The 26,287-nt window shown below is 53.0% G+C and overlaps 1 protein-coding gene across 2 annotated transcripts in view; it reads right to left on the reverse strand.

The window, feature by feature from the left end:
* Positions 1-11,769: 11,769 nt before the first annotated feature.
* Positions 11,770-26,287, reverse strand: part of PAXIP1 (PAX interacting protein 1) — a 41,135-nt gene continuing 26,617 nt past the window's right edge. For both annotated transcript variants that reach the window (XM_070788464.1, XM_070788463.1), the window contains 13 exons: positions 24,113-24,208; positions 23,359-23,496; positions 22,528-22,649; positions 21,603-21,787; positions 20,586-20,629; positions 19,436-19,506; positions 17,784-17,886; positions 16,629-16,797; positions 13,997-14,097; positions 12,970-13,104; positions 12,812-12,887; positions 12,665-12,729; positions 11,770-12,208 (listed from right to left, as the gene is read on the reverse strand). In XM_070788464.1, the coding sequence (XP_070644565.1) occupies positions 12,197-12,208; positions 12,665-12,729; positions 12,812-12,887; positions 12,970-13,104; positions 13,997-14,097; positions 16,629-16,797; positions 17,784-17,886; positions 19,436-19,506; positions 20,586-20,629; positions 21,603-21,787; positions 22,528-22,649; positions 23,359-23,496; positions 24,113-24,208 (1,317 nt within the window). In that variant the 3' untranslated portion in view covers positions 11,770-12,196. The remainder of the gene's footprint in view (positions 12,209-12,664; positions 12,730-12,811; positions 12,888-12,969; positions 13,105-13,996; positions 14,098-16,628; positions 16,798-17,783; positions 17,887-19,435; positions 19,507-20,585; positions 20,630-21,602; positions 21,788-22,527; positions 22,650-23,358; positions 23,497-24,112; positions 24,209-26,287) is intronic.

The raw sequence follows: 26,287 nt of genomic DNA on the forward strand, positions 1-26,287 counted from the left end.
AGGCGGGCCACCGGGCGCTGGCCCTGAGACGCCTGGGCTCCCTTCTGCAAACCACAGGCTCAAAGAAGCCAACCACCGTCTGAATCCCATCACTCACTACATAGATAGGGGATCAGAAGACCAGAGAAGGCAAGGGAGTTGCCCACAGTCACACAGCAAGGCAGCCGCAGCCCTAAGGCAGCGCACTCATCGTTTCTTTCTTGAGGAGTGATGCCCAGGCCCCCCTCCAGGGTCTAGCACAATTCTCTGGGTGTGTGTGGGGGGCAAGCCCAGCCTCCAGTCCAGAGCCAGGTTTTCTGAAAATGGGTGTCATGGTCTCTGTTCCGAGCAAACGACCAATCCGTGGATGCCTCCAGTCCCCTTCTGGTCAGCCCTCTCTCCTGGGATCTCAGTGGATCAGCCTAGGAAGCAGTAGACGCTGTATCTGTGTCCCAGGCCAGGGTCTGAAGCCCATGAGGGTTTGGAAGCAGAGCACCCTGAGTGGGTCACACGTCAGCCTCCACCGTGTTCCTTACCAGGACCTCCTGTCCTAAAAACAACTCATGAAAATGGTTACCATGGTGCCTGGCCAGGGAGGGCGGTTTCAGTCAGCGTGCTTCCCCTAACAGAGGTGTTGGGGCGTGGGCCCCCTCCCGGCTTCTGGGGGTCCCTTCGTTGGGGTGGAAGACCTCTGACCTTCGGACGGCCTTGCCTAGCCTGCCGGCGTCCACGTTTCCCTGTTCCATGAGGACACCTCTCCCCGGTCAGGAGCCACCCTGCCGGCCATATCCACACTTGTTCCTCTGTGATGGTGGAGCAAAGACCCCTGGAGAAGGTCCCATCCATTCAAAGGCCCTGCGGGTAAGTTACTATGGGGTGGGGGTGGGGGCAGTGATGCAACTGAGCCCCTAATGCAGGGTTTCCTGCCAAGGACAGCTTGGGTGTGGAGGAGGAAGGGGTGACGGGGCCCGAGGAGGCGGCAGGCCTAGGGGTCCGTGAGCCGGGCTGTCCTCCCACCTCGACCCCTGCAGGGAGAGGCCACTCCAGCAGCCAGGCTGCCCCTGGAGGGATCCGTGCGCTTCTGGGAAGGGGCGGCCACAGCTCCCCGGACCCTGCAGGGCTCCCCACTTCCTCCGGGCTCCCGTCTGGATTCTCCCAGTGTGCACCTCAGTGGAGCCGGGAGCCATCCACAGCCCTGCCGGCAGCTCACGGCTCAGGGAAAGGCTGTGGGGCCCGCGGCTACACCCACATGGGAAGGCCCGCAGGAGCGGGACTGAGGGGCCTGACCCCCCACCCCAGGCATGTGCTCCTGGGCCTGCCAGGGCTTCCCACGGGCAACTGAAGGCCTTTCAATTCTAGAAAATCCCCAAAGCAGCTTACTGACCCTCGGGAGGTGTAGCCCTCCTGCCCGCCCCAGTCTTGCCTATAGAGGCCTTCCCACCAGGGCTTCCGGCTTCCTGAGTGCGGGCTGCCCGCCCACCCTCCTTCCTGGCCCCGGCCGGAAACCTCTGTCTGCTCCAGGTTCTGTTCGGCCTCGCTGGACGTCAGGCATGGCCTGGGAATCCAGGTCCCACGGCAGTTGGGCCTGAGGGAGCCATATTTGCCCCTGGCATCGTGGTTTCTACCAGAATACCCCGCCAGGCGCAGGGGGAGATTTCCTAGGCAGACACCCGGGAGAGGGTCGGGCAGGCTTGCTGCCCGTGGGGACACCCCGTCCCATCTCCCAGGATGGAGTGGACAGAGGCCCTTCTGACGGTCAGTGAGCGGCGGGGTATAAACCCACCCAGCAAGGATGGGCTGGCCCCGACCAGCGTCCAGTCCCCTGGCCTCCCCAAGAGGCCGTGAGGGCAGACAGGTGGGGTGCAGCCTGCCGGCCGTAGGCTCCACACTCAGAGGGCTGCCCTCCACCTGCCTGCCGGCTGCTGTGTGTCCCGGACAGGTGTCCTGGCCTCTCTGGGCCCCCGCCCCACCTCAGGAGGCAGAGGCCAGCTCAGAGGGGACAAGGACGTGGGTGGCATGTGATTCAGGATGCCTGGGAGCCTCGTCTCACCCAAAGAGCTGGAAGGATGCCTGACAGTTTGCATTCTGAGTTTCTTAAAACTGCAACCTGAAGAACCTCTAGGAAACAGGTTTCTGGGCTGGAGGTGGGTGGGTTCTAGACAGTGGGGGAGTGCTGGGTGGGCTGAGGGTCCCCCAGGCTGCAGGTCCGAGAAGCGGGGCGGGGGGGGCGGTACTCCGCGGGGGATCACGGGCCAGGGTCACGGTGGGGCTGCCCCAGGCCTTCCAGACACCAGGCCGGGGGAGCGGTGGGCGGAGCCTGCGCCCTGGGGGAGGGCCCCCCACCAGGCCTGAGTCAAGAGCTGCAAGCCAGCAAAGGGAGCCCCCCACCCAGGGAACACCCACTCACCGCCCCCACCTGCTGGGGAGCTGACGCTGTGGCCTGAAGCCCACAGAAGCCGGGGCAGGAGAGGCCTCGCTCGGGGACCCCCAGCGTGCCCCAGTTGTCTGGTCGGGTCCCTGTCACAGGCTTGCTGGGGCGAGGAAGCAGCCAAGGACGCAGGAGAACTCGAGACCCCAACAGGGCAGCGTCACCCCCTGCCCCGGGGCAGCTGTGCCTGCAGTCCGTGTCCAGACGGGCCGGGGAGCGCCCAGGGTCCTGGAGAACCCTGGGGACCAGCGGCTGGCCCGGGCCTCGTGTGCGGGGGATGCCCAGGCCCCCCAAAGCCGCAGCATGGCCACCCCCGGGACGCTGTGGCTCAGGCACTGGATTCTGAAGCCCCCTTCCCCCGCCTGCACCCCTCAAGGCAGTTGGGACCCGTGCATCCTGCAGGCAGCTCGGCGCCTCCACAGGAATGTGCTTGCCTTTGTGCGGCTGTTTCCTAGGAACTGGGGGGTCAGCTGTGCCCGGTTGGCGCTGAGCTGGTTGTGGCCAGATGGGACCAGAGCCCTTCCAGCTGGGCCTGCACGAGTGCCCGGGGCCTCTGGCACGTGGGGCGGCCTGAGGCCCTGTGAGCCTGCGTGAAAGGACCAGTCCACACCTTTTCCCAATCACCTCTCCCCGTGCTCCCCACGTGCGGCTTCCTAATTCCTCATCCTATAAATGCCCTAGCCCCAGGCCTTCTGGGAGGCAAACTTGATTTGTTCCCGTCTCCTGCTCGGCCGCCTTGTGAGCAAGCCCTGGGGTCTCTGCGTTCGGCTGAGCAGCCGCCAGGAGGAACGGGTTGAGGACCGGCTGCACAGCCTCCCCTGGGACCTGGCGCTCAGGACCACTGACTCCCGCTGTCTCCACAGGCTTGCCATTTTGGAGACACCAGGTAAGGTCGGCTTCAGGCAGAACTGCCCCATTTGGGCTTCTCGGCGAGTGCCACATGCATTCCCAGGCCTTGGGGGCGTCCGGGGGGGCCCTGCAGCCCTTGCTGAGGGCTGTGTCCTCCCTCAGGCCTTGCCGCTGCTCCGGGCTGGTCCTTGGCATGCCTGGTTCCTGCTGCGTGTCTGGTTCTTCTTTGTGGACAGGCCGTGTTCTTACAGGAGCTTCTTCTCAGGGAGTCTGACCAGGGCCGCGAACTGAGCAGTGGACTGCTGTTTGGTCGATTAACTCATGTTGGGCTCTTTGTGACCCATGGACTATAGCCCGCCAGGCTCCTCTGTCCATGGGATTCTCCAGGCAAGAGTACTGGAGTGGGTTGCATTTTCTTCTCCAGGGGATCTTCCCCACACAGGGACGGGACCCGCATCTCCCGCGTCTCCCGGATTAGCAGGCAGCTTCTCTCCCACTGGGCCACCGGGGACGCCTCAGCAGGTGACTGGTGTGTGCTGAGACCTGCTGGTGTAACTGTCTTCAGCGGGAGATTGCATATGATGGTTGTCATCACTACCACCTGGTACCGTTAGACAGTACAACGAAGGAGACCCAAGCCTTGGCTTATGGGCAGTAGTATTTATCCTTCTTAGAACAACGTCCTTTTCCGAGGAAAGTTATCTATAGAGGATAGTTTGTTGTTTAGCTGCTGAGTTGAGTCTGACTCCTTCAAACCCCATTGACTGTAGCCCATCAGGCTCCTCTGTCCATGGGATTTCCCAGGCAAGAGTACTGGAGTGAGTCGCTTTGTTCTTTTTCTTTAAGATGGTTTTAGCAGTTCTGGGTCTTTATGTTTCTACATAGGTTTTAGGATTATTCTAGCTGTGAAAAATGTCATGCGCAATTTGCTACAGACCGCATCCAATCTGTAGGTTGCTTTGAGTGGTATGGCCATTTTAACATTCGTTCTTTCAATCCAAGAGCACGGGATATCTTCCCACTTTCTTTCAGCCATCTTCAGTTTCCTTTATTAACATTTCTTAGTCCTTTTATTGTTTTAAACCTTGGGATATAGCTGATTAACAATGTTGGTGATAGTTTGAAGTGAAAAACAGAGGAATCCTTTATTAATGTTTTATATTAATTCTCAGTGTGTAACTCTTTCACTTCCTTGATCAGGTTTATTCCTAAGTACTTTATTTTGGGTGGGGGATGCAATTTTAAAAGGGAGTTTGTTTTTTCTTAAACATTCCCTTTTTGCTATTTCATTTTTAATATAAGAAATGCAACCAATTTCTGTACGTTAATCTTGTATCCTGCTGCCTTACTGAGCTCATTTCTCCGTTTTAGGAGTTTTTCTGTGGAGTCTGCAGGGTTTTCTATATATCGGTATAGTATCCTGTCCTCTGCATATCATGACAGTTTCACCACTTCCCTCCAATTTAAATACCCTTATTTCTTGTCTTTTTATTGTGGCTAGGACTTGCAATACTGTGTCAAATAGAAGTGGTGAGTTCTATCTTTGTTACAGATTTTAGGGGGAAGACTTTCAGCTTTTCACTGTTGAGTATTATACTATCTGTGGTTTTGCCATAAATAGTTTTTTATTATGTTGAGATACAGTCCCTCTATATCCACTTTTGTAAGCTCTTTTAAAATCATGAATGGATGCTGAGTTTTTGCAGAGGCGTTTTTTCAATCTACTGAGAGGATCGTGTGATCTTGGTTTTTGCCTTGGCTTTTGTTGCTGTGGTGAACGACACTGATTTTGCATATGTTGAACCATCCTTGCAGTGCTGGGATGTATCTGATTTGGTCACTGTGTATGATCCTTTTTATGTCTTGTTGGATTTGGCTTGCTAATTTGTTGAGAATTTTTGCATCTATATTCGTCAAAGATGAATCAAACAAAACAACATATTCATCAAAGATAGTGGCCTACAGTTTTCTTTGTAGTGTCTGATTTTGCTATCAGGGTGACGGTGGCTCCATAGAGTGTCTTTAGGAGTGTCCCTCCACTTCAGCCTTGTGGAAGTTTGAGTGGAACTGGTGTAAGCCCTTCGCTTGTTTGGTCGAGCCCCACGTGCAGTCGTCAGGCCCTGGACTCGGTTGTTGTAGGGGCCTCTTGCCTTTTGTTGTTTAATCTGCAGGTTCTGTTTCACTTCTGGGCTTCCAGGTGGTTCCGTGGTGAAGAATCCACCTGCCAATGAAGAGAGATGAGACATGTGTATGATCTCTGGGTCAGGAAGATGCCCTGGAGTAGGAAATGGCACCCCACTCCGGTATTCTTGCCTGGGACATCCCATGAACAGAAGAGAGTAGCCTGGTGGGCTACAGTCCATGGGGTTGCAGAGAGTCACAGACACAACTGAGCAACTGAGCACACACGCACTTCAATTGTCAGATCACTTCAGTCGCTCAGTCATGTCCTACTCTTTGAGACCACATGGACTGCAGCACATCAGGCTTCCTTGTCCATCACCAGCTCCCAGAGCTTGCTCAAACTCATGTCCATCAAGTTGCTGATGCCATCCAACCATCTCATCCTCTGTCATTCCCTTCTCCTCCTGCCTTTTATCTTTCTCAGCATCAGGATCTTTTCCAATGAGTCACTTCTTCCCATCAGGTGGCCAAAGTACTGGAGTTTCAGCTTCAGCATCAGTCCTTCCAATGAATATTCAGAACTGATCTTTAGGATGGACTGGTTGGATCTCCTTGCAGTCCAAGGGACTCTCAAGAGTCTTCTCCAACACCACAGATCAGAAGCATCAATTCTTTGGTGCTCAGCTTTCTTTATAGTCCAACTCTCACATCCATACATGACTACTGGGAAAACTATAGCTTTGACTAGATGGACCTTTGTTGGCGAAGTAACGTCTCTGCTTTTTAATATGCTGTCTAGGTTGGTCATAACTTTTCTTCCAAGGAGCAAGTGTCTTTTAATTTCATGGCTGCAGTCACCATCTGCAGTGATTTTGGAGCCTAAAAAAATAAAGTTTCTCACTGTTTCCATTGTTTCCCCATCTATTTGCCATGAAGTGATAGGGCTACCTGCCATGATCTTAGTTTTCTGATTGTTGAGTTTTAAGACAGCTTTTTCACTCTCCTCTTTCACTTTCATCAAGAGGCTCTTTAGTTCCTCTTCACTTTCTGGCATCAGGGTGGTGTCATCTGCATATCTGAGGTTACTGATATTTCTCCTGGAAATCTTGATTCCAGCTTGTGCTTCCTCCAGCCCAGCGTTTCTCATGATGTACTCTGCATATAAGTTAAATAAGCAGTGTGACAATATACAGCCTTGTTGTGCTCCTTTCCAATTTGGAACCAGTCCATTTTTCCATGTCCAGTTCTAACTGTTGCTTCTTCATCTGCATATAGGTTTCTCAGGAGGCAGGTTAGGTGGTCTGGTATTCCCATCTCTTTAAGAATTTCCCACAGTTTGTTGTGATCCACAGTCAAACTCAAAAATCAAAGAGCTTTAGTGTAGTCAACGAAGCAGAAGCAGATGTTTTTCTGGAACTCTCTTGCTTTTTCTATGATCCAGTGGATTTTGGCAATTTGGTCACTGGTTCCTCTGCCTTTTCTAAATCCAGATTGAACATCTGGAAGTTGTTCACATACTGTTGAAGCCTGGCTTGGAGAATTTTGAGCATTCCTTTGCTAGTGTGTGAGATGAGTGCAACTGTGTGGTAGTTTGAACATTCTTTGGCATTGGAATGAAAACGGACCTTTTCTGGTCTTGTGGCCACTGCTGAGTTTTCCAAATTTGCTGGCATATTGAATGCAGCACTTTCACAGTATCATCTTTTAGGATTTGAAATAGCTCAGCTGGAATTCCATCACCTCCACTACCTTTGTTTGTAGTGATGCTTCCTAAGGTCCACTTGACTGCGCATTCCAGGATGTCTGGCTCTAGGTGAGTGATCACACCATCATGATTATCTGGGTCATGAAGATCTTTTTTATACAGTTCTGTATTTTTGCTCCCTCTTCTTAATATCTTCTGCTTCTGTTAGGTCCATACCATTTCTGTCCTTTATTGAGCACATCTTTGCATGAAATGTTCCCTTGGTATCTCTAATTTTCTTGAAGACATTTCTAGTCTTTCCTATTCTATTGTTTTCCTCTATTTCTTTGCATTGATCGCTGAGGAAGGCTTTCTTACCTCTCCTTGCTTTTCTTTGGAACTCTGCATTCAGAGGGGTCTATCTTTCCTGTTCTCCTTTGCCTTTCACTTCTCTTTTCTCAGCTATTTGTAAGGCGTCCTCAGACAACCATTTCACCTTTTTACATTCCTTTTCCTTGGGGATCACTTTGGTCACTGCCTCCTGCACAATGTCACGAACCTCCATTCATAGTTCATCAGGCACTCTGTCTATCAGATCTAGTCCCTTGAATCTATTTGTCACTTCCACTGTATAATCGTTAGGGATTTGATTTAGGTCATACCTGAATGGTCTAGTTATTTTCCCCTACTTTCAACTGAAGTGGGAATTTGGCAATAGGAGTTCATGAAATGAGCCACAGTTGTTTTTGCTGACTGTATAGAGCTTCTCCATCTTCGGCTGCAAAGAATATAATCAATCTGATTTTGATACTGACCATCTGGTGATGTCCACGTGTAGAGTCATCTCTTGTGTTGTTGGAAGAGGGTGTTTGTTATGACCAGTGTGTTCTTTTGGCAAAACTGTTAGCCTTTGCCCTGCTTCATTTTGTAGTCCAAGGTCAATCTGTTACTCCAGATATCTTGACTTCCTACTTTTGCATTCCAGTCCCCTATGATGAAAAGGACATCATTTTTGGGTGTTAGTTCTAGAAGGTCTTGTAGGTTCTCATAGAACCGTTCAACTTCAGCTTCTTCAGCATTAGTGGTCGGGGCATAGACTTGATTACTGTGATATTGAATGGTTTGCTTTGGAAACAGAGATCATTCTGTCATTTATGAGACTGCACCCAAGTACAACGTTTCGGACCCTTTTGTTGACTATGATGGCTACTCCATTTCTTCTAAGGAATTCTTACCCACAGTAGTAGATATGATGGTCATCTGAGTTAATTTCACCCATTCCCGTTCACTTTAGTTCATTGATTCCTAAGATGTCAATGTTCACTCTTGCCATCTTCCTGCTTGACCACTTCTAATCTTCCTCGAGTCATGGACCTGATGTTCCAGGATCCTAGGCATGATTGTTCTCTACAGCACCGGACTTCACTGTCACCACCAGACACATCGTTAATGGAGCATTGTTTCCACTTTGGCCCAGTCGCTTCTTTTCTCTGGATTTATTCGTAATTGCCCTCTGCTTGTCCCCCATGGCGTATTGGACACCTTCTGACCTGGGGGCTCATCTTGTGGCATCACATCTGAGAAATTTCCTCTCCTTCCACGTTAAATGACAGCCCTCCTGGGTAGAGTGTCCTAGGCAGCACGGTTTCCCCTTTCAGGCCTCTGAACTTACCTGGCCACGCCCTGCTAACCTGCAGTGTTTCTGGAGGAGTCCACCGGCAGCCTTGTGGGGGTTCTTTTGTAATGAATCATTCAGGCACCTGAATGCTTCCTTTAGACCCCTCTTTCACTTCTGACATTTCCATGACCCTCTGTCTTGGTGTGGGTCTGCTTGGGACCCCAGCCTCTGTGGGGTGCAGGCAGGCGGCCCTTGGTACTGTGTTCACAGAGCCACCAGTGCAGATCCTCTGGAAGCAGCAGTTGTGCACCCAGGCCTGCCGTGGGAGCTGCAGAGCAGCTCAGGCCTGGCCCGGCCCCCAGGTGCACCCACAAACCCACGGCTGCCTGGGCCGGACCTGCCCCAGCCAGGGAGCCGCTGCTGTCCACTCGAGTGCCCTGCAGGCGCCGCGTGGACAGAGCCAGAGATCGGCCCATGGCTCAGCCACGGCTCCGCAGGCGAGGGCCCTGCTGGTGTCCCTCGAGTGCTCCTGGGGCTTGTGGTGGTGGGGCTGTGCTGGGGAGTGTGGAGGCTGCTGGGGGCCCACCCTGCCCTTCACACGCTCCTTCACATCGGTGCTTTGCTTCTACAACGGCCGGGGCGTCTTCCACGCCACCCCAGTTGCAGCGGCGCCACACTCCAGCCCCTCAGGCTGTTCACGCAGCCAACCGTGGTCCTCTCCCAGGCTTGTCCTGCATGAACCAGCCGGCACGCGTCTCCGGCTGGAGACTGGCTGCGTGCAGGCAGCACAGAGCCTCTCTGCCCTGCCTGCTACGTGCTCCTCTGAGTCTCTGACCCCCTCTCTGCCCCGGGTGGTCCCCCCTTGGGTGAGAGCCCTTCTGGGGGCCGGAACCTGTCCCCTATCAGAGCTTCCTCCCAGGGGCGCAGGCCTGGTTTTTCTTCCCTCCCCACCACCACCTTTCATCCCCCTGGGTTCCCTGGAGATCTGTCCTGTGCTCCTTGGTGCCTGAGCTTTCCCACCAGGAGGTAATGGGAGAACTGTTCCGTGTGTAGATGTATTTGTGGGAGGAGGTGAGTTCCACGTCCTTCTGTTCTGCCATCTGGATTCAAAGTCATGTACTCGTCTACGCACAGGTTTGAGATGACCCTGGAGGCTTGTTCGGATACCGAGTGGGCCGTCTTCAGTCATATCTGTGTTTCTCCCACCCATTTGCAAAGTGAGACAGTGCAGACCAGCCACACCAGCTCACCATGCACTGGACATATGCCTGGTGTGAGAGGAGGGCTCAACTGTCGATCTTACCGTTAACTAACTTTAAAAAAACCTTCACTTAGAGTAACTTGGGTATGCAAATCTACTTTTAGAACTGTAAGTGGTCTGAGATGTGAAGTATTTTTAAAAATTTTTTAAATATTACTTATAAATGAAGTAACACTTCAGATATATTAAACTGTAGAAACTAAAATCTAAAAGGTTTTTTATTGCGGCTACTAGAAACTTTAGAATTACATATGTGGTCTACATTATACTTCTGCTAAATCTTGAGTCAGACCAAACAACGGGACTGAGAGACTTCCTTTCTTATGAGAAATAACTTTACAACCCAATCAACCGAATAAGTTGATTTATCTTTTTCTTAAATCTTCATATGTAATTTCCTCTGAGTCTCCAAGTCAGCGCTCAGCAGCTGTGCGGGCCAGTTGGCTGTAGACAGCTCCTGGAGTGTTTAAGGAGTATTGCTTGGCAGCTTTTGAAAAAATACTCATTGAAAGGTTAATCAAATCAGTCAGACTTGCATGTTGCTTAAACAAACCCCGTTTTCACTGAAGACTGAACAGATGCACAGACTCTACCCAGAGGCTTTTATGCCATGGTCACGTTCACTTTCCTTCAAGGGTGTAAGAAGCAGGCCCATACTCTGAATACTGAGCAATCAACATTTGTGCCAACTCATGGAACTCCTGCCGTACTTCCAGGACGTTACAGATTCTCCATTCTTTCACATCAACATTCGTTCCACCTGTGGCTCATGAGCAGAGTCAGTTCTACAGTAAGTTTGTTTGCTTAGGTACAAAAGTAGGAACCACAACGGACACACACTGTGAGATACTGTTACAGATGCAAGTGCCAATGGGGTGTGTTTCAAAGAGCTTGACGTATTACTGTTTCCAGTAGACCATCGGCATGTCACGTACGAGTGCCGAGAGACTTAACGGTACCCGCACGGCAAGAGACGGGTCACGGCGAAGTCGCCACAGGTCAGGTCGCAGGTGTGGAGCCTCACTTCCCAACTGTGATGCAGAGTGGTGAACTGCAGGACTGACCCCACGTGGCTCCACGTCAGAGCCGAGAGGACATCCCACGTCCTCGGCGACGCCCGAGCCTTGCTTGCAGCAGTGCTGACCACTCCTGTGATGTGGAAGTCCTGATGTGTTTAATGCACGTGCTCCCCTCCACTGTGGGAATTAAACAGTAGGGACTGCACGACAGGAGGACAGACTGGAGCCAATTCCAGCTCGTCCTGGGAAAACACCTCAGCAACTGCCGTGGAGGCAAGCAAGCTCAGTATCTGAGGAGCACGGGGATGGGCGGTGATGCCGGGCAGGGCTGAGCCTCTGGCAGCGCTGGACCGGAGCACACGCTTCCTGTGGTGTATTCAACAGGCTCAAACGCCAGTGGTCACTGGTGACGATGGTAACCGGAGCATACGACACCTGTGGTGTATTCAACACGCTCAAACGCCAGTGGTCACTGGTGACGATGGTCTCCACTCGCATTTTTCTACCTACAACCCGACAGGAAGTGTATTAGAACTGTATCTGGAACAGAAGCAGGAGAGATGTGGGTTCCTGTGGTGGTAACGAGTCTGGCCGGTGGATGCCTGTGCTGTCGTAACTGCTAATGCTGTGAACATACCTCTGCTCAGGAGTTCATGTCTCACCTTGATAGAAAATTACTTCCACGAGAGAAAATTCTACCAGAAAATACTTTGCCTTGAAATTACTTAAAATGTGATCCACTTTCATGCAAACCCTGTAAACTATACAAAAAAAATGTGTCATAAGAAAGGATCACTCAATTCTAAGTAAAGTTCAAAAGTACATTTATTTAAAATGTGGGCAAGATTTCAATATAAAAGAAAAGAGTATAAGAAATAAAAATAAAAGTACAAAACATTTCAAATCTTTAACATCCATAATTTAGAGATAGCAAGGTCTTTATTTACATCATTTCTATTTGCAGCTAAAGTTCCATTAACAGTGTTGTGAAAACATTTAAAAACCCGGCAAATGAATCATAAAACCTAATGTGGGCTCTTAAAAGTCGTATAATACAAAACATAATTTATGTTTCCTCAGAATAAAATTACACATCTTAAATAAGATGCAACATATTTAATATATTTGTCTTCCTGCTTTAAAAACGCTTGTCCCGAAGAAAGCAGCTGGAAAACAAGGGCGTCTGCGGGCACGGCTGGGGCAGGCCGCGGCTCCTGGCAGCAGCGCAGGGGCGTCAGTTGAATTTATATGTAGGCATGTTAAGGAAAACAATCCACAGCAGTGCAGACCAGGCCCACACCCAGCACAGCCGCGTGCAGACACAGAGCCCTGGGTGCCTTAAGCCCTGCTTCTGGAAACCGGGCCCTGCCTTCCCCTGCAGCCCAGGCCTCCGCCTGCAGCAGCACGACGCAGCTGCTCTCAGGCTGCAGACGCAAAGAGAGGCCCGAGGGGTCACCCACAGATGGCTCGGGTGAGCTTTACGCTGAGTCTTCCTTCCGCAAGGAAAGGCAGCGCAGAACGGACTTTCGGACAGAGACATGGAGAAGACGGGAGAGTGCCTGGAGGGATGTGAGCGCGCCTACTCTAGAGGACAGCCCACGGGATCCAGCGAGCCTCCCAGCGGCTCCACTAGCCCTGGCAGTGTGCCCTAGCCGGGGGGCTCCTGAGCACTGAGAGGGGCCCACCCACCGCCTTCCCAAGGATATGACTCGTAGTCCAGTGTCTGAGTGAGCACTCCAGTGAGAACAAACTCGGCGTTGTGAACATCTGCCAGGAACAAAGACAAAACCCGTCAAACAGACGCACCTGCCTGCACCCTCGCCAACACGCAGCAGAGCAATGAACATACCTATTCCTCTGGCAAAATACTCTCGACACAAGTGAAGGTCATTTTCACAGGATATTAAAACTATTTCCGACAAACTCTAAGGAAAGGAAGAGCAGCCTCTTGGTTACTGAGCCTCACACATGGCACTGACGCACTCAACAGGCGTCACTTCTGTGTACCTTGTTCTGCTTGTGTTCCATGAGTTTCCGGAAAGACGGCTGTCTAGACAACACTTTGCCTCCTGCACACTCCACAATCGCTTTCATGGTGGACAGACTCGGGCAGATCCCCGGAGTGATGTAAAAGTACTTCGCCTAAAAATGAACATACGTGTACTGGTTTCAAACTGAATTCTCAGCGTGCATAATTTCTCATTCTACCTAAAAATTTTGACAAAAATGACTAAATTCACGGAGCTAAACGGTGCTAGACGCCCCCTAGTCCCCCACATGAAGTGGGCCTGGCAGAACCCAGACACGGCAGTTCAGAAATAAGCACCCTCATACGCTAGGTGTGACCTATTATTAAAAAGTGACTGGGACTTTAATTCCTGTAAGACATGAAGTATTCTGCGGTAAGAGCAAGAATAAGAACATTTTTCACAAATTCTAAAGATAAGCCGGAGTACAAAATGATTTTTATGGCTAAAATTTTCTAACACCCTTACTCTTAACTGTACCAAAAGTACCATTTTGTTTTAAACTCCTCAAACATAAAACAGACTATTTTAGGTAATGTACTCTTAACTCAATACTACAAATCTCTTTTGATTCCTAAGTTGCCTCCTTAAGAGTTAAAAAAAAAAACTGATTACCTTATTAATCTACTAAGCCACTGTTGGATACAAAAAAAATTTTCCAAACTGTTCTATCTTAGAAACATTTAAACATTAGACACATATTCAGTTAATATTTTCTCAAGAATGGTCTCCATTTTCCAGCTGAATAAACGTTTTATGAGAATAGAGTTGTTAAAAGCAAAAAAAAAAGTTTTTAATCTCTTACAAATTATTCATAACATACTCTTTGAACCCAGGTTATGTGTAATGCATCTCTCTCCGTATCAATTCTCCGAGCCCCGGAACACATCCTGGAGGAGGCCCGACTGTGCAGGGGAGAGGGGAGCGCCCGGCTCTCGGGGCAAGCCGCCCGCTCCGTTGTGGCCGTGCGGCCGCAGCAGCTGAGCTGAGCTCCCGTCCAGGCGTACCTTGAAGAGCGGAGAAGCGTGGGCCCTCCTCAAGGACTCCTCCAGACTGAAGGAGAAAAGCACTTCAGCCTCCGCGTCTCGGAGGAGGTAGTTCTGCTCGTCTGAAAAGGAAGACAGCACGACCTCAGAAAGGGCCTGGCGCTGGGGTGCACCGCGGGCGACCGGCTCCAGGCACCCCGGGAGAAACCTGTGGATGAGTAAGTCTCTCCGACTGTACTTCAGTTCCTTTCCTCCCGAAAACAGCCAGGCCAAAGACACTCTTCCTCCTGGACCAGGGTTTCTTAGCTTTTAGGAACAAATGTCCAGAAAGCCATGGACCCTCCTCTCATCCATGGGCGGCTCCCCACCCCCTCAGCTGTAACTTCACGCTGTTGGGGGGCCACAGCGCCCCAACCCAGACCCAGGTGAAGGGCGCCCGTGTGGAGGCACAGCCAGGAACCAGCTTCACAGCCGGCGTGTGCCTGCGGGGATCAGCAAGTTCAGAGCCACTGGATCCGGCTGAGAGTCAGTAGTCAGTTTACAGATGTACCAGAAACAAGTTCCTTTTATACACGAACACATACAGCAATTTACAAAGAATGGTTTTCCCAGATCTTGAGAATCTAAAATTGTTAAATAATACCTAATCTGTCAAAAAAGATCACAAAATGTTTTAATCTTATGAATACATCTCATTCAGAAAAGCGTTTCATTTCATCATCGTAACCAAACTAACAGTCCGGGGTCGGGATGAGTCAGAAGACACGCTGCAGGGCTGACGGGCCGTGTGCTGGGTCTGCCCCTCGCCCTTCTCTTCTTAAACAACACCTTAAAAACGAGGAAACCGTTCTCAGCTCAGAGACCACAGTTGCTGACTCCATCACGTCACTCGGGAGACACTGAGATTTAACAACTGCTAGAAACGCAAGTCCATCAGCCAGCAGCAGAAAAAGGCATTACACTCAGTGAAAGAAAAGAAGAATGTCTTAAAAATGAAGTTAAAAAATGAACAAAGAAGTACTGTCATGCATGAAGTGATATACTTAAACGAAGGGATTTATCTGAAATCTTAGTGTCTACAGCAGGATGAAGGTTGCTGGGCCTGCTGAAGAGCTGTGACGGATGAGAGGAAGCAGTCCGTGTGTAAGGGGAGAGAGGACTCTGAAAGGAACACAGTGGCTACGACAACCCTGGGTTTCTAAGAGGAGCAGCTGAGTGACATTAACTTGGTCGGAGTTGTGGCAAGAGTCGACTTGAAAATCAAACTTGCCACAGCAGCGCAAAGGGCATGCGCACCCCAGAAAGAAAGAATCTACACAATTGGTGTCTCAAACTATGTAAATACAAATACAAAATGTCAAAACGCCTTTCCCCCGTGGCTGGAAGCGCCCACTGTTAAAGCTGTCAGAGCCCAGGCAGGGGCCGTGCTGCAGGGTTGGGGGTGCAGGGGTGGCCATCAGGGGCTGCCTCCACACAGGGGACTCGTCCAGGGAGCTAGTGTGTCTAGGACATGGGGAGCAGGCATCTCGCTGCTAGAGCACAGACGCAGGAAGGGAGAGGCGCGCGTGAGCCCTGTGCTGTGGGACTGGCACCGAAGAGACAGGCATGAGATGCACCATGGGAGTCGGCTCAGCGTAGCCAGAGCCCACGGGCCCAAGCGCCGTCAGCTCCCCAGTCTGCCCTGAGGAACCGGGGGTGGTGGGGGTCCCTGGGACGCGCTGGCACTGGCCTCGGGGCAGAAGAGCCTAAGACAAGCCCAGGATGCTCTGTTTCGCCAAAAGCTACCAGGAGGTCACGACTGGTGGCAAGAGCGGAGAGGGCACCAAGGCCAGCCCGGCCGGCGGCCACTGGTCACAGTGGGCGGCGTGGGAACGGCGACAAGACGGCAAGGAGACGTGAGGAAACAGGATAAACGGGAGTCGGCCGTGGGGCAGCGGCAAGTGCAGCCTTCAAAGTGCTCCCCACAGACGACTCGAGAGCAGGCGGGGCGGAGAGGGGGCCACCGTGGATACCACCCAAGCACAGGTCCGCTCTGTGCAGCCCCCGGCAGGAGGCATGCAGGGGAGGGGCAGGGGGCACGCAGCAGCGGAGTGACGGTGCCACCGCAGATGCCCTGCCTGCCCTGGGGTGGGTGCCCCGCACTGACCCCCAGGCCACCCGCCCCGTGTTCCCAGGACACTCCTGGGCGCCCTGGCCCTGCTCCATCCACCGTCCCACGCCTGGAACCCCCGCTCGACAGCCAGCGCAGCAGAGGACGAACCATCAGGAAGCAGCAGGGCAGGGCGACAGAGCTCTCCCCCGGCACCTCCCCCATCACCACGGCCTTCCTATTTCACAGCAAGATGCAGAGGCACCAAATGGCGCTGCGACATGAGATAATCTGTTCCTTATCCATTTAAATTCACAGACTTAAAAAATGAACTCGGCCTTTGCTGGGATGAAAACAGGGACAGATCAAGGCACGGCCCCTCCTAGCTGGGTGCCCGTCCCCGAGGCACGGCCCCTCCTAGCTGGGTGCCCGTCCCCGAGGCGCGGCCCCTCCTAGCTGGGTGCCCGTCCCCGAGGCACGGCCCCTCCTAGCTGGGTGCCCGTCCCCGAGGCGCGGCCCCTCCTAGCTGGGTGCCCGTCCCCGAGGCACGGCTCGGGCCCTCACCGACGAACTTCTGGCACTTGAAGCACTCCTCCAGCCACTCAGGCGTGACGATGTGCTTCACCACGGAAATGGCCGTCAGGAACTTGACCGTCCGCGTGACCTTGCTGGCGATGAGGTGGGTGCACTTCTGTGCGGACTCGGCGACCTCCCCGCCCAGGATGTACAGCTTCTGCAGGCCGGGAACAGAGCAGACGTGAGACCATCCTGTCTGCAGAGCCGCCCGCCCACCGGCAGCTGGGACCTGTCTAGACCGTGAATGGGGCTCTGGGCCGCGGAAAATGGTGAAAGCGGTGAAGTCAGACGTACGCCACCGCGCGAGCAAGGTGGAAACTGGGAGTGGCAACGAACATTTCCCTCATCAGTGCCGCACAAGCCAAGAGGAAAGCGGGCCCTCCACCCGACACCCGGAGGACACCCCTGGGAAGGGGCAGGGGGCTCTGCAGACCCCAGGCTGCCTATGCCCACATGAGCGTGGTAAGGCCTGTTAAGACACAGTCTCTAAGAAGTGACGACACAAAATTGACCTAAGACATAGACACATAAGAGCTGATCTCTTTACACCGAATCTTAAAAGAATTTTATAGTAGCATTTATAATTGTTTCTCTTCCTTAAAAAAATAAAGGGAAATGTTTGAATCCCTGTGATACAGGTCAACTAACTTTAACCATCCCCTCCCCAGACGGCCACATAACAAAACACAAGCCCACAATCCCTCCCAGTTTTACTTCCAGAAGTGCGTTTATGTAAATAAATACAAACACACTGCTGAGCCCTGGGCCCGCCACACTCGAGAGAACAAGTCTCAAGAAGACGGTGAGTTCATTCAGGAAACCTGAGGAGCACAGCTACTCTCATAAGCTGAAATCCTTTATGAAAACGGGATTTGCGTGGCTTTGCTAACGTGTGATTACCAGGCTGCTCTTGGCCTCCTCACCTGAGTCGTCCTAACAAGAAAGCAAGCGTCTAAGGAGGAAGCTGCAGCAAGACGAGGCGGGAAGGCGACGGTGTCCGGCGAGAGTAAACACACACCATAAGCACCGCGGCAGCACGGTGTTCCTGACTACGTGTTACCTTAGAGAGACAGCTAGCCTAAAGCAAATACGCAGAAAGCAACATTCCTAAAAGTCCTTACGCAAAACAGAAGCAAAGTTCACCTTTATGTACTGCTGAACCTGAACAGGCTCAAATCCAGTGAAAAGCACAAAAGGGGTCAGTTCCGGGGTTAACTTCTTGGTGGGAGGTGGAATATCTTCGATTCTATGAAACACACAGAGAAGAGAACGGCTATTGCTTCCCTCACGTGTTCTTTACCAAACGAGGGGTTTCAACAGCTTTAAGAGGCTCTGAGAGCTGAACCTGTGTGGTTCTCTTTCCGTCAAGGGAAAGCGCCGTGGCTCAGCTGCTCTTTCCTCCCCACCATTTACAGTCACCCCAAAGGGCTCTCGCCTGGCACCCCCAGGAGAGGGGCCCATCAGGCACCATCCCCACCCCGCGCTGGCCCTGGGGGGTCTTGAAGGCGGGAGCAGGGGCTCCCAGGGGTCCCTGTGGTCCCGGCCCCTCACTGTCTCCCACAGGCCCCATCTCACCCCAGAAGCTCTGACACAAGACAAAGCTGGTTGACTCAAGCACACACTTTATATTAAACTTTTTCCCCTTTCCTTAAATTTTTTCAAATCTTATTTTTAGGTGATATGTGAGACAGTCTATTAAATTAAAAAACCTGTAGCATTTTAACGATGGATATAGTCACATAATTAGGCTTTTACTAAAGAATCCAACGGTCCCCAGCCTGGGTGGCTGTGGGGACTGGAAGGAGGGGACTGAGGAGACAGAGACCCTCACGCAACGCGGCCCAGGGGTCTCTGGGCTTCAGCAGACAAGACCAGGACACGCCTGGGCACAGCCCACCCCAGCCCCACAGAGGGCTCCTCCCCCTCCCGATCCGGGCCAAGGGTCGAAGCGGGCTTCCAGGCGCACGCTGAGGAAGCCTGGGGCTGGGCTCAGTGCCCCCGCCCGGCCCACCACAGCAGCTCGGTTCACAGAACAGGGGTTCTGGTGAGATAGAAAAAAGATAAAAAAAGAAGATGGGACTGTTTTTCTTTTTTTTTTTAATAAGAAAGGAAAGACACTGGCTATTCCCCATTTGTCTCCAGCAGTGAAACCAAAGCTGTCACGATACAGCTGCAATGCGAGCAAGCAGCAGATCCTTCCAAGTCCTGGTGGTTCAGCTGCTCAGTCGTGTCTGACTCTCTGTGACCCCATGGACTGCAGCCCACCAGACTCCTCTGCCCATGGGAGTCTCCAGGCAGGAACACTGGAGTGTGTGGCCATGCCCTCCTGCAGGGAGTCTTCCCGCCCCAGGGACTGAACCCATGCCTCTTATGTGAGCCGCATTAGCAGGGGACTGAACCCATGTCTCTTATGTGAGCCGCATTAGCAGGCTCCTCTGCCCATGGGAGTCTCCAGGCAGGAACACTGGAGTGTGTGGCCATGCCCTCCTGCAGGGGGTCTTCCCACCCCAGGGACTGAACCCATGTCTCTTATGTGAGCCGCATTAGCAGGCTCCTCTGCCCATGGGAGTCTCCAGGCAGGAACACTGGAGTGTGTGGCCATGCCCTCCTGCAGGGGGTCTTCCCGCCCCAGGGACTGAACCCATGCCTCTTATGTGAGCCGCATTAGCAGGCGGATTCCCTAGCACCAGTGTTACCGGGGAAACTCTTCCAAGTGAAAATCCCAACTGCCACCGTTTCCTAGAACTTCCTGTGAAAGACCATCAACCGTGAAAAAACCAGGCGACGCTTCCTACCTGGCTCTTTTGGAAGAAGGCTGGACATTAGTTACTTCATTCTGCTTCGGTTTGGGAGGTAGTCTCACACCCTGTAATTAAAGGATGATTTACCTTAGTCAGCCTCCCCAGTAACACAGCAGCTTCTGAGCGCTTTCCACCCCCCTCACTCACACAAGAAATGCTCCCCACTGCACAGCTGCAGAGACCACAGGCTGCGAGCTGCCCAGGGAGGCCCTGGCACTGGCCACCCTCCCTGTTCACCTGACCCAAAGGTGCTTTAAGACGTCTTCACCCCCTCAGTGCCTGTGACAGATTTAATTCTCAACCTTGAACTTTTCAAAACACTTTTTACTACAAATATTTTGTTTTTTTGTGTCCCAGTGGAATCTGCAAAACATAATGATTGCAATTACACCCCTCCAGAAAGACGGAGGTTCCCCTCTGAGGGTGCAGGACGCTTGGGTCACAGCACTCTGGAGATGAGGGCAGGCCTCTGACGGCCACGCCAAGACCCGGGCACAGTGCCCGCACTCCTAACACCATCTGGAGGCCCTGACCTGCGGAGATGCCGAGCCCAGAGGGGAGCCGGTGCATGAGGCTCCCACAGCCAGCCTCGCCCTGGCCTCTAACGCAGACCTTCTCCCACAGCACACTCATTTATCTACTGTCGGAAGCAACTGCCTCTCCACCGGAGGTGAGGGTGGCGGTGACCCCGCCGCCCCGAGTGAAGGGTGGCCCCTACTCATTCCTACCAACCAACCCCTGGCGCTCCAGTGCAGATCGGCCCACCCGAAGGCAGCCCACCAGAGACCCCAGCCCGCGGGCTAGAAGCCCACCACCACGGCGAGGAGCTGCGGTCAGGGCTGACACGCTGGTGCCCCAGTTCCCACCTCCCGAACCCCAGGGAGACACACGGTCTCCCTCTCTTCTGCTCTGCAAACCTTCGCAGCTCTCTGAAGAAGTCGGGGCTAACGGGTGTCGTGTGAATGAGGAACTCCCAGTATCATCAACAACGAGGGGAAAAGGGTGCACTGAACAGCTTACGACAGGCGAGAAGACTCAGCCCTCATTTGTCACGACGGCTGGTTACTACGAGAGCTACAGATGCAGACATATCGCTACTCCTTCGTAACACAGTAACGCCACAGAGGTGACTAACTTGACATACCATCAACAACTCTGACGACACTTTCAGCGGAACTCTCCAAGCATCTGAAGAGAGAAGACGGGTTACTTTCCAGAAATGCCGTGTAAAGGGCCCGTAATCAACACAGAAGCCTTTTCAGGACCCCCACACACTATTACATATAAAACAAGTTAACAATAAGGACCTGCCATACAGCACAGGGAACTCTAATCAATATAATAGCTGCATGGGAAAAAAACCTAAAAAAATAGATATATGTACAAATGTGACTGATTCACTTTGCTGCACCCTTGAACCTAGCACAACATTGTAAATCAACCATATTCAATAAAAAAACAATTAAAAATGGAGGTGTATCAGTAACAACAGAAATGAGACGCCTCTCCAGGTGCGGGTCATCCTGGACACGCAGAGGCTCGGGTGACGGCCTCCAGGAAATGAGCCGTGAGGACTACTCCTGAGTTCACAGGGAAGCCTGGCAGGGGCCGAGGGTTCCGTGTGAGACAAAGCCAAGCAAACCACCAGCCCGCATCCAGGTGCAGGCACCGCCCGCCCGCGTGGGCCACACCCCGGACAATTCTGGGAGCCCCGCACTCTGGCGTCCGAGAAACTGTCTGTAACGAGCGCAGCGCGTGGCAGCGGCGGCCTGGCTGGGCCCTCGAGGACAAGTGTCACCGAGGAAGGGCCTGGCGCCTGCACCATGGCTTCAGAGTGGACGTCACACCCAGGTCTGTCCCAGGGAAGCAGGCAGACGGTGGATCAAAACCAGGGAAGGCTTTCTTGCGACTGAGGCCATTAGGACTAGAGCTGGAAGGGCTCCCTCACGGGAGCGCGTGTTCCAGCAGCTGCGAGTGACCACTCCCTGGAGGGGCGCTCAGGTGCGTGAACAGGCTGAGCGCCGTCTAGAGCACAGTCAGGGTGGCACAGAGAAGGCAGCACCGAGGGGAAGCGGGAGATGAGACAAAAACTGACACCACCCTGAAGGCAAGAGCGGTGCCTGGAGCACCAGCCCACGGCCACGGGGAGCCGCCCGCTTACCCAGAAGGTTCAACACCAGCTGCGGGGTCGGGGCGAAGGGGTCCTGCAGGCCGAAGGCGGTGTAGCGGCCGTACTGCGTCTGCCGCAGGGCCTCGAAGTTCCCCAGCAGGATGTCCCCCAACCACTGGGCGTTCACGCACGGGATCCGCCACTCTTTGGCCTTCTCGTACTTTAAACCAGTCGGTCTTTTTTGGTGTGGGGGGTGGCAGGGAGGAGAGGAGAGAAAACACATTCATTAGCATTACCAGTGTTCACACTTATACTTCTGTTAATACAAGCCAGCCTACACTTGCTCACACTGGAGTGGCAGAGACGGTCTGCAGAGCTGACCGGGCTGTGAGGAGGTGTCCCCGTGACGTGAGGCCATCGCCCGGCCTGCTGTCAGCTCAGCACTGCCACCTAGTTTGACTGCAGCCCCTTAATCATCCCGTTTCATCCCACTGCCAGCATCACCACCACGGTCACTGCTGCTCTGTCAACAGACTCTGACGTCCACCCCAAAACCCTGACAGACCGAGGGACCCGGGGCGGGGCGTGCGGGGAGAGACGGAGCCCTGGCTGACGGAGGGACCCAGGGCGGGACGTGCAGGGAGAGACGGATCCCCAGCTGATCAAGGGAGCCGGGGCGGGGCGTGCGGGGAGAGGCGGAACCCCGGCTGCACAGGGGGACGTGGGGCGGGGCGTGCAGGGAGAGACAGAGCCCCGGCTGCCCGAGGCGGTGCGGGCCCAGACGCAGCCCCGGTGGCCGAGGGACCCGGGCAGCGCCGGGTGGGGAGAGACGGAGCCCTGGCTGACAGACAGACCCGGGGCGGGACGTGCAGGGAGAGACGGACCCCCAGCTGATCAAGGGAGCCGGGGCGGGGCGTGCGGGGAGAGGCGGAGCCCCGGTGGCCGAGGGGCCCGGGCGGCGCCGGCGGGCGCTTACTCCCTGCAGATGAGGACGGTGTTGCTGCGGCACAGGTAGCCCGTGTACTTGGCACCCGCCAGGTACGCCATCAGCTTCAGGTCGTCCCTGTCGTTGTCGACAAACCCCGTCACAGAGATAATCTGAGGGGGGAAAGGCCCAGTGAGGTCAAGACGGAACAACGACTTAACCCACTTAATATGCGTCTTCTCCGTTAGCTGTGCTGCAGACACGTGCTTCCGTCCCTCCTCCAGCACTGGTGGGCACGTGGGGGCACCACCTCTGACAACGCCGTTACTGGCGACAACGCTGCACACGAGCCGCCAGGGGGACGAAAAGCAAACACACCAAAGCGGAAACGCCTCCCTGTGTCAGCGCGACACTGTTCCGATCACGGTAACACAGCTACCTAGGAATACTGGTCAGCTCTTCTTACTGACCCTGGATTTGGGCTCATCTGACCAGGAGAACCGACAGGAGAGCACGTCTGGCCGGCTGTGGCCACACTTAATTGTAAAGTGAAAGTGAAGTCGCTCAGTCGTGTCTGACTCTTTGAGACCCCACAGACTGTAGCCCTCCAGGCTCCTCCGTCCATGGGATTTTCCAGAAAAGAATACTGGAGTGGGTTGCCATTTCCTTCTCCAGGGGATCTTCCCAACCCAGGGATCGAACCTGGGTCTCCCACATTGTGGGCAGACGCTTTACCATCGGAGCCACCAGGGAGTAGGCATTTATTAAACAGTGTCCAAGACTCGGGAGAACCCGTTAAATGTCAGGAAGCTGGGACTGTTACGGGGGACAGAGAAGGAAACAAGATGCTTATTCCGTCCAGGGAGGCGGGGGGAGCCTTACGTGCTGGGAGCACGGCTTGCCCCCCGGGGGGAAGGCCACGGGGAAGTGCAGGGCCCGATGGGGCGGCACCAGCTTCTTCTTCTTCAGGACCGTGTTCAGCCAGTGTGCCGTGATGCACCTCTTCCTCTCCTTCATCGCCTGTGAACATGATAGAGCGGGCCGGTCGCTGGGGGCTTTACCGCAGGCAACACACAGAGCTGTGAGGCTGTGAACTACAAGGTCACTTCTGCTGGAAGTCCTATCAATACAGGAGTTCCAGGAGCTTAGCACCCACCTCACTACACTAATAAACTGCAGCAGCATCCCCGGTCACCTGAACACAGCCCAGAACTGTTACCGTTCACTCAGGAGTAAGAGCCGACCGCGGCGGGGGAAAGCTGACAGCCCAGGAAGCGAGTTCAGGCACGGAAGAAGAGGACACTCCCAATCATCACAATTAGATACCCCCGTGAGAACACAGCAAGTTCCAAAAACCTAACTGCCCCTGAAGTTAACCGCAGGACGGGGAGCTGCCAGCAGGAGGCCCTGCCGGGGCGGACGGTGTCCACCTCCCCCTCACTGGGAAAACTGCCTTTCCGCCCCGGTCCTCACGGGCAGAGAAGCCGGGGGCCACAGAGGTGTCCACACGCCAAAGGCAGATGGAAATGAGCGAGCAGCAGTGTCCTGTCTTCAGAGACGGGAGAAAGTCCTCTCCAGGCACGACTGTCCCAGCACCACTCAGAGCCCCCTGGTCCCAGCAGAGCCGAGCCCTCACCTGTGTGAACAGCCCGCTGACCTGACTCTCGCACAGCAGGTGGGTGCAGCGGCTCGAGAACGTGGGGTCCACGGCTCCTCCGTGCGCCTGGATGATCTGTACACACACGAGACCCATGGTCAGTCAGCTCCCGCACCCGGGGGAGGGCCTTCGATCTCCAAAGGGACAGAGTTCACGAGACCCACCACATATGCACACAGTGTATTTCCCAAAGTGAGAACTAACCATCAGTTATATCACAGGCTTTCCCAGCCAGCACTACACAGCAAAGACGAACTAAGCCCTGTTTCATCTGAACTTCCGGAGGAAGAGTGGGATGCTCTCTTTCTAAGACAGGGCGCTGCGGATGTCTTAGATAAACCAGCTGTTCTGCACTGTGGGGCATCCCATGTCTCAGGGGGCTGGCTGCACCCTGACCCCCAACCCAGGTGCCAAGAGCACTTCCCTCGCTGGGACAGTGAGAAAAGTTTCAGACAGGGCCAACTGGTCCCTGGGGCCAGAAGCGCTGCCTTTAAGAACAGTGTGGAGATTCCTTAAAAAACTGGAAACAGAATTGCCTTATGATCCAGCAATCCCACTGCTGGGCATACACACTGAGGAAACCAGAACTGAAAGAGACACGTGTACCCCAATGTTCATCGCAGCACTGTTTATAATAGCCAGGACATGGAAGCAACCTAGATGTCCATCAGTAGATGAATGCATAAGAAAGCTGTGGTACATACACACAATGGAGTATTACTCAGCCATTAAAAAGAATACATCTGAATCAGTTCTAATGAGGTGGATGAAACTGGAGCCTATCATACAGAGTGAAGTAAGCCAGAAAGAAAAACACCAATACAGTATACTAACGCATATATATGGAATTTAGAAAGATGGTAACAATAACCCTGTATACGAGACAGCAAAAGAGACACTGATGTATAGAACAGTCTTTTGGACTCTGTGGGAGAGGGAGAGGGTGAGATTATTTGGGAGAATGGCACTGAAATATGTATAATATCATATATGAAACGAGTCGCCAGTCCAGGTTCGATGCACGATACTGGATGCTTGGGGCTGGTGCACTGGGACGACCCAGAGGGATGGTATGGGGAGGGAGGTGGGAGGAGGGTTCAGGATGGGGAACATGTGTATGCCTGTGGCAGATTCATTTCATTATATGGCGGAACCAATACAATACTGTAAAGTTTAAAAATAAAATAAAATTAAAAAAAAATAAATATAGTAAAAAAAAAAAGAAACTATATCCTAAAGAGAAAAAAAGGAAGCAAAGCAACATGAAGTTAAATTTACTTTCTGAATTTTTTCATACCGTCTTGTATCCCAATTGCAGTGGTTGCATGGTTGTGTGGCACTGAGGGGAACGCTGTTACCAAAAGGGCGAGAACTTTCTTGGGTTGGCCAAAAAGTTCTTTTGATTTTTTTAACTAAAAGACGTATTTTTAATGCGGCCCAAGAAGTTGAACAACGTGTTCACCGTTTTGTTCCAGTACCTGCTGCCACTTTCCAGGCAGCTTCACAATTCCACGTTCCCAAGACTTTCTACCATTTTGAGCAAAGAACTGTTGTTCCAGGTGCCTTTTTACAGTCTTCTAGGGAAAAATTTTTTTCCAATGAGAGAATTTTGTAAAGACCGAAATAAATGGAAATTCGAAGGTGCCATGTTTGGTGAATATGGTGGATGAATCAGAACTTCCCAGACAAGCTCTCACAGTTTTTGCCTGGTCATCACACATCGGAGAAACATGAGGTCTGAGTTATCTTGATGGAAGCGTGTAAGTTTTCTGTTGATTAATTCCGGGTGCTCTTCACACAGGGCTGCTTTCAGCTGGTCTAATCGGGAGGAGTGCTTGTTGGAAATAACCCTTTGGTCTTCCAGATGGAGCCACAACAGAGGACTCCCTTCCACCCCCTCCATACACACATCACCTTCTCTGGTGTGGCTGGTGGTTGTTCGTTTCACTTGCCCCCAAATCTCTTCTGTTCACTATTGTACAGTATCTTTTCACCACTGGTCACAGTTTGTTTTAAAAACAAAACGTCTTTTGCTACGTTTCAGTACAGAACTGCATGTGAAGAAAAGGTCAAGAAGGTTTTTTCCGCTTCCCTTGTGTGGAACCCAAACATCAAAGTAATGAGCACAGGCAGGCTGGTGCACCTCTCTCAGTG

The sequence above is a fragment of the Bos indicus genome, chromosome 4 (assembly GCF_029378745.1).
Source record: "Bos indicus isolate NIAB-ARS_2022 breed Sahiwal x Tharparkar chromosome 4, NIAB-ARS_B.indTharparkar_mat_pri_1.0, whole genome shotgun sequence".
In the NCBI taxonomy this organism is placed as follows: domain Eukaryota; kingdom Metazoa; phylum Chordata; class Mammalia; order Artiodactyla; family Bovidae; genus Bos; species Bos indicus.